The following is an 8,279-nucleotide window of genomic DNA, read 5'->3' as shown; positions in this document are numbered from 1 at the left end:
TATCGTATATTTTTCTTATTTATCTCTTTTTTTTCAAATTAGAAGGACTGAATATTTTATAGGTCGTCTCACTTTACTTACGGGTGAGTATTGTGTATATTCATCCGAGTCATAGAATAATAATAAATAAAGATGATTATTTAACATTATTAAAGATTATTTATAAAGATATAATTTAACTATCTCCATTCAAAGCGTTTAGCAGTTTTATTCGTTTGTTTTATAATATAAAATAACTTCTGAAAAGGCTTGCAATAATATTTACAATTATTTAGTATTCATATTGTTAAATAAACTAGTTCTCCTGCAAACAGTAGAGTCTAATGATAGTAAATTACACGGTTTTTTGTTATTATTTCGTTTACCGAATATTTAGTTTTAATCAACGCCCTCCAAGTAACAGCAGAAACCTCATTAACCCCTTATCATAAGTTCATAAATAAATTATTAATTAGCGCTGAAACGTGGCCGTGGTGTTGTAAAACAAAAGTAATTACATCTCTCGCGAGAGTGGGTCCTACGCGGGAATAAGTTAAGATGACGATGATGCTGTGAACCGACTGCTGTAAATAATCAGAAATATTTCCTACTCGATTTACTTGGAAATACGTTAGCTCGATAGACGGTGATGAAATTTTCTATTTGTTTACACCCGATATGCGCTCTTCTGTGACGAAAAACAATTACGATCGACATTTTTAATATGTAGATTAATTTTTTGTTAATAAATGCTGTGTGACCATTGATCTACGGATTTAGAAAACGATCAGGAATATTTGTTCGCTGGTTTTACATTTTAAAAATGCAATGTAAGGAAGCTACCTTTTAAAGAAGTTGTTCCGAAATTACCACTTCGCAAATTTTATGACCTTTGTGCTGTTATTTTTTTAAGTAGACTGGTAATCGTTACTTTAAAAGTGGAGTAATCTAAAAGAAAATTCGGTGTTAGAAATAAAACTGAGGTCAAAAGTTCGGAAAACGTTATGAGAAAATTCAGGTTTTATGTAAAGAAACGTGTCTTTCTTGCATAAACATTTAAAAAACACTTGTGGACGGCTTGAAATAAAACCATGAGGTTTATGGGGGTTTTACTACACTTTAGAGGTACGTTCTTGGAAAAAATTAATTTTTAAAAATTTTGTCACGACGAGCTGTCCTACCCTGTATATTCGTTATGATGGAGGCTCCTACAAATTGCTGAATTTCGTCAATACCGTTAAAGATCTCTACAATATATATAGCGACGACAAAATTATTTGAAGAGAAGCCATCATTGGCGGCTCCTATTTAAAGCAACAGTAGGGGTATTCACGATCGTTGTGTCAACCCTGTTAACTTAAGTCGTGTTAGATCGAGAAAAATGATGACGTATACGTGTAAGAATCGGCTAGTTAACATTGCTCGATCTAACAGGCCAGAGCCATTGTTAGGTGTTAGGTCGAAAATGTAATCACTTTGCTAGCCGTTAGGGCATAGGTAACCAACATGGCAGCCATGAATATAACAGCTGTTTTTTGTTTACATGTATTTTTATTATTAAATACGCATTAATTAAATTAGGCCAATATATTTCTTTTGTTAATTTCTGACCTGCCCTTATACTCTCATTCATAATAGATACAAGTTAGTCAAATAACAGAAAAATTGTATGCCTTTTTTAGATTTAGGCAGCCCGAAAGAAAAACCTCCGAATCTGAACTAAAATCACTAAAAAAAATATTGCTCCTCCATTTTATTGATATCTCAAATAAAGAAGGCTTAGAGACACTCGCTTCCTTAAAAATACTTACCATACAAGTTAAGAAAAAAAATTATTATTGTGAAATCCAAAAAAAAAGATAATAACAAAGTTATGACTGGTATTACTAAACTCAAGCTAAAGCAGTTATTAATTTGATCCATGAACTTCCTTTCCGACAGATGTTAAACAACAGTGAAGAACTGGAGAAAGCCAAGTTTAAATAAAAATTAATAAAGGGGGAGCTTAGCACTTGTTGAAAAACTTCAGGTGGCCAAAATAATTTGTTCGTTTTAGTTGCGTTACATAAGGGCTTGTTAAAAAGAAATAAAAATTTAAAAAAATAAAAACTTACCCATCCTTAAGAGTAAGACTTGTCTGTGCTTTCTAATTTCAATGCATGTTTACATACCTAAAACAGAAAACAGTCACAATAATAGTTTTATTAATTGCACTAAACATTGAAGACTGTTCGTCTTCCTAATTGTTTTTTGCTATTATTGTTTTATTTGTAAAAATAAATCATCCGGAAAAAAAACACTAGCAATTTCAAATAGTTAGTAGATAAAATTTTTCATAATTTTCCCAATTTTCAAAATAAATTTTACCCTGATTGTAAAACTTCAACAGCGAAAATACATAATAAAATGTTAGATTAGCTAAAGGCAAAGGATATTTTATACTAGGCACAAAATCGCTGATTTCCATAATCGTTCTTTCACGAGGGGTCGTTTAATAAATGGATATTTTGAGACGTTTGGAAATAAGAATGGAGGGGTGGTAGAGTTGGAGACCGTGCAAACGGAAACAAGGCAAATCAACCTTAGCCTGGAAAATCTACAATTCCACCAAGGTAAACACATTCACTGTAGATTGCACGACGCCCGCACAAGATCGTACAGTGGAGGTTTATTTCATTCCTGAGTCAACGGTAGATTTATGTCATTGTTATGAAAATAAACATAACAAGGTGATTTGATAGGGGATAATGGGTGAACATTTTCTTTGTTTACTTAAGAAATTTTCAAATGTTCGAAAACTTAAAATAAGGAGATAAAAGCTGCAGATTTTACACTTTAAAAACACATTCCACCTCTCATACGAAAGCAGTCGATAAAATCGAAAATTCCATCCGAGTCTAATAATAATAAAACACATAACATTCTATTGAAGGGATACAAAAGAGTCAATGATTCAACTTCCGACCCGATATTCTGCAGAAAATTGTTCGAACAAATGCCCACGAAGGTTAAGATACAAAAAAATACCTTACATAAAGATACAAAAAAAACTTTACTTTGTGTCAAACCATTGACTGTTTCAACTGTGACCTTTGTGATTCATAGTATCGAATACTATCGGTAAACCCCAATCAATAAGTCGTCTTCATTTTCGACTGAAAAAATTCAGAACGGAGACAACCACGCCGATGAAAAATATATTACTTCATTTCTATTTGTTCGCACTTTCACAAAGAGAATATAGTTTATTTTCAAGATTGGGTTGAATTGTTGGACATTCTTCGATAGTCGGATCGTCCTGGTCAACATGGTCATGCCTTAATTATTGGTAACTACCTCTCATTGATTCAGCAGTTGTCTCATAGGCTTGTCCTTTTGTACGTTCCGATTAAAGAAAAAATATATGGTAGACAACCTCTCTATAGGGGGTATTCACGATCTTTGTGTTAACCTTGTTAAGTCCTGTTAGATCGGGAAAAATGATGACGTCGACTTGTAAGAATCGGTTAGTTAACATTGCTCGATCAAACAGGCCAGGGCCAATCTAACATTAGGTCGAAAATGTAGTCACATTGCTATCCGTTAGGGCATAGGTAACCAACATGGCAGCCATGAATTTAACAGCTGTTTTTTGTTTATAAGTACTTTTATTCTTACATAAGCATTAATTAAATCAGGCTAATACCTTCTTCTTTTGTTAACTTGTGGCCCGTCCTTATACTCTCATTCATAATAGATACATCCCCTATCCTATAAAGTTGTAAGCTGCTAGACGTTAGAATACAAGTTAGGTACGTCGGCATGAATTGAAGCGTGTCATTTGTTAGTGCTTTTCGAGTGCATAGATAGAATTTTGAATGAAAGAGTTGTTTAATTTTCCGTTTTTACTATCTGGCATCTTACAATTTAACACTAAAGAAAACCAAAACAAACAACAAGCTTTCAAGGACTGTTCTGACTGAGAAGATATTCCTTATGTGCCACTAATAGGCGACGGTTTTATTTTTATGCATAACAATGCAAAGCCCCACACAGCAAACATCGTTGTTACATGGAACGGGCTTCGATTCAATGTTTGAAATGGCCAGCATGCAGTCCCGACTTAAAACCCTATCGAACACCTTTGGGAGGAGTTGTGAAAGAGGGTGGAAAGTCACCTAGTTATGCCAGAGAATTTGCAGTAATTGAGATTGGCGGTGTTGGAGGATGAACATAATCTACTGCACTACATTCCAAACGTCATAAAATCGATACCACGTCGATCTCATGAGGAGGATATACTCCGTACTGAATTGAATATTGTCTTCATTGTTTCCATACATTTTTGGTAAAATTGTTTTATTCATTTTATTTTTTTTATTTAGCTACATCATCAATTTTCTTTAACAATATACAGTAAACACCAAACAATTAAAATGATAACGATTGCAAATATTTATTTAAAATAAAACGACGGCGGCCACTTATTTTGCCTCTCAGTGTACATTTCGAATCAATCAATCCATATTGTGAGGGGGGGGGAAATTTTCTAAACCCTTTACGACAGAACGTTAATGAAGCCAACAAAATCAAAGAGACGAAATAACATTCAGTTCAGACCACATACAGTTCCGTCCAAATTAATTTCGTGGCTTTGGATGTAATGACCAATTAACCGAGGCACATAATTGGACTACCCTGGCTGATATTGAAACTGAAAGCATAACTTTGACTCGAAAACGCCCGGGTGTAAGTGGCCGGCCAATTACGACTAAACTTGGGTCCAGACCATCACGGGTGTAAATTGTCCAAACAATGTATCTGTGACATGGATGTCGTTGTATAATACATCCTAAATATAAAGGATGTGTTAATTGTGAAAGTCAAAACAAATTAACTTATTTGTTTTTTAATATAAACTAATTTTTTATGAACCGAAAAATTTAATGTTTATCGATGTTAAGGCAGTACACGTAATGATGCAATAGCTTATCTTACAACGATCCAAGTGGAATAGGAGTGATTTAAATAAGCACCGTTAATAAATAAAGTTATCAAAATGCATAGATAATTTTAAAGAAAACTTTTTTCTTAAGAAAATATCAGTGACAAGAATCTTATCTGGAAAATAATATATCAAAGTTTTAACTTATTAACGACCTAAGAAAAGTTATAATTTAAAAATGAACGTGTGTGTGTGTGTGTGTGTGGTGTTCAGTAACCGTTAATATGAAAATAGATATAAAACATATGAATTTATAGAATGCTAGAAATTTTAGATTCAAGGATTCCGATTGAATCTAAAAATTTTAGCATTCTATAAATTCATATTTTTTTCCTTCACATCTACATGTATTTGTGAAATTTAAACCATGTTTCTAAATCCCAGGCCCTGAAGATGATCTCAATAAAGATCGAAACGTTGGCACGATAAAGAAAATGTTTTTCTAAAACCTACGTCACACCAGACCGCGCATCTCACGATCTCCAAATAATAATTAAAAATAAACATACACTTTTTAATTCAACTTGTTAATTCATTGCTGGAATACTGAAGTTTTGTTTTAATAATTTTTTAAAATTATTACAAGAAAATTTAATTAAACGGGGAAAAATTCCAAACCCTCAAAAAATTAATACTACGCAATCCCCTCGAGAAAGTTTATAAAAATCATTTTTAACACACAATTCGTACAAAAAATGAACAAATTATCAATTAAAAGCAATGGGAATAACGTTAATAAAATAGACTACGGATAATGCCTTAAGGTTTGAAAAAACATTAACAATCACAGCTAATAAGGAACTCTTGAATAGAAATGGAAAATTTGTCAACAACTTCGAGATGAATAGTTCAAATTAACAACAGGGTTTCTTTTTTAAATTGGAAATAACAATAACATTTACCACTGAAGCGCGCAGAGTAGAATTCGTATTCCACAAAAGAATTATGACCTAAATCAATGTTGTTATAACATGGTCCTCTGAATATTATTCCTTATCGAAATAAAACAATTGGTTTTATGTAATATTATTGAAGCCTATGTATAAAAAGTGTATTTTTAGCCAAGTAAGGTTGACGCACCCATTTTCAGGGCAACAATAAGTGTCCAGCATATAAAGAAAGTTCGATGTGCCCTACCTAAATGAACGGTATCGTTTCTTGGCTTCATATAAAGAGCGTGTAGGAATGGCACACGATATGAGAATTGTGCTAGGGCACGGCATGGAGTCTTTGGATCAGTTCCAAATTTTGGAGGAAACAACGCTATTTTATTGTATATGGTGTATTCCTTTTCTGAATGATGCAAGTGAATGTATTTATTAGCGGAAGAGGGCTATGGTTTATAATCTACCCTCAATTAGATTAGTTTACAAAGGGTGACTGACTATCGATATACCATCACCCTAATCGAGTGAATGGTATGTAAATAGGAAAGAATATATTTAATAGTATGTAGTAGTATATATATGTAGCTTTAAAAATGGAGTTGGAGACTGAAATGTCTTAGCTGTTGACAGCCCTTGGAGCCTAACTTCGGTGACATAACAGGTAAGACCTAGAACAACCAAGACTCGAAAATGTACGTACGTGCGTGTGCATCAATCAATAATAATTGTATTATGAGTTTTCCTAATTCCACCTGCACGCCACACTGTTATAATCCATAAAAATAAAACAAAATATCAGAAAGAGCAAGGTTGGTATGATGATAAGGACGGTTAAATAAAACAATACACGCACAGGAGGGACAAACTAATACAATTTTTTTATTAGCAGTAATAGTAACCGTATCCAAAATGTGGATCCAACTAGTTTCTCGCTAAATAACCAACTGTTTCTCGTTAGATAATGATAATGATGAATAGTAGGAAGTCCGAGTTTTTTCTCCTCAAGCACAGCAGCCTTTTGGCTTATTGTACTTTCCTAGTCCTTAAATCAGTGCAATAGCCCCGATCCTTCTCTTTAGGGTACTAGGTCATTGACTGTCGTTGCTACAATTCCTTTCAGGTTTTGTCTCCACTAAGCGGTTGGAAGATGAACTGAGTGGCTGTTTCCTCCTCATTGCATGACCTAGAAATGGGGTCATCATTGAAACACCTATTCCGTGTAGATGTTGTCTTAGATGCCAGTGACCGGTATATAATCCTATCAATCCTCTGTAACTCTAGCAATGAGTTGAGAGCCCGTCTTGGTGAGGGTTGTTTAAACATTAGCTTACTAGGTCTATTACCAACCTCTAGAGTTTATCCTCTTTTCCTTTTTTATTTTTTCGATCCATTCTGCAATGGAGGATTCTGTGTTTGTTTTTGTTATCCCAAGAATAGTTTCAGGGCCTATATATGGTCTTGCACATCCTACTCTGGCCAACGTTTCTGCCTTTTCGTTACCCAAAACCTCTTTTCGTCTAACCCATGATATAATCAAGATTTGGAGATTTTTGTTGCATTCATTGATTAATTTTGATGAGATTTTTTTAAATGGTAATAGCTGCTTGGCAATCCGATCTTATGGGGATTTTTTTGGCCGGTGTAACCTCTTTTCAGATTTTTCAAGGCACAAGCGGTGATAGCATGTAGTTCAGCTTGAAAAACCGAGGTGAACTTCCCTAATGAATGTGATTTTATTTTACTTTTATTTTTTAATAAACGCGATGAGCAATACCAATAGAACATATTCAACAGAATTATAATTTAAGTGTGCTTCGATAATCGGGATGTATTTAGACACCTTATTAATTGTGACAAGTTCAAGTAAGGAAGAACGGATAGGAAGTAAGCACAGTAATAAACTGCAGGCCAGTGACAAACATTTTTATGGGACAATATTTGTACGACTGCCATTGACAAGTTGGTCTTGAACCTTGGGACGAATGGCGATCGTAAATATAGGATTTGTTTGATCGTTAATCTCTAGTAAATGATTGTCCTACTACCTAACTTCGTACGACAATTTATAACTTCTTGGGACATATTCTTGAAAGGAAGAGGAGAAACTCTATTCTTTAATGTATCACTGTGCAAGTAAATATTTAAAATCTATCCACTTCGGAAGAAGAAAAACTCTCGGTCATCTTACTTTTTAATCTTGTACACTTTCTTGATTGAAGAAGACACTGAAGATTCATTGTTCTTAAAAGTTAGTTAAATCGAATAATTTAATTTAAATTTTTTCCTCGCTCTTTAGTTTATTTTTTATATGTTTAGTATTTAATGACCGTTAATTTATTATTATTTGGAGATCGTGACCTACATCACACAAGACCGCATCTCACGATCTCCAAATAATTATTTTTTATAATTCAGCCTTGGTTTAAACG

General features: G+C 33.6%; 1 protein-coding gene across 1 annotated transcript in view; it reads right to left on the bottom strand.

The window, feature by feature from the left end:
• Positions 1–1,656: 1,656 nt before the first annotated feature.
• Positions 1,657–8,279, bottom strand: part of LOC112127625 (patj homolog) — a 36,647-nt gene continuing 30,024 nt past the window's right edge. Inside the window, exon 7 of the mRNA XM_024228843.1 lies at positions 1,657–2,150. Coding sequence (XP_024084611.1) covers positions 2,132–2,150 — 19 coding nt within the window. The 3' untranslated portion in view covers positions 1,657–2,131. The remainder of the gene's footprint in view (positions 2,151–8,279) is intronic.

The sequence above is a fragment of the Cimex lectularius genome, unplaced genomic scaffold, assembly GCF_000648675.2.
Source record: "Cimex lectularius strain Harlan isolate CLEC.00 unplaced genomic scaffold, Clec_2.1 scaffold159, whole genome shotgun sequence".
Lineage (NCBI taxonomy): Eukaryota > Metazoa > Arthropoda > Insecta > Hemiptera > Cimicidae > Cimex > Cimex lectularius.
The sequence above is the reverse complement of the archived record's forward strand: the minus strand, read 5'-3'. Positions and strand labels throughout refer to the sequence as shown.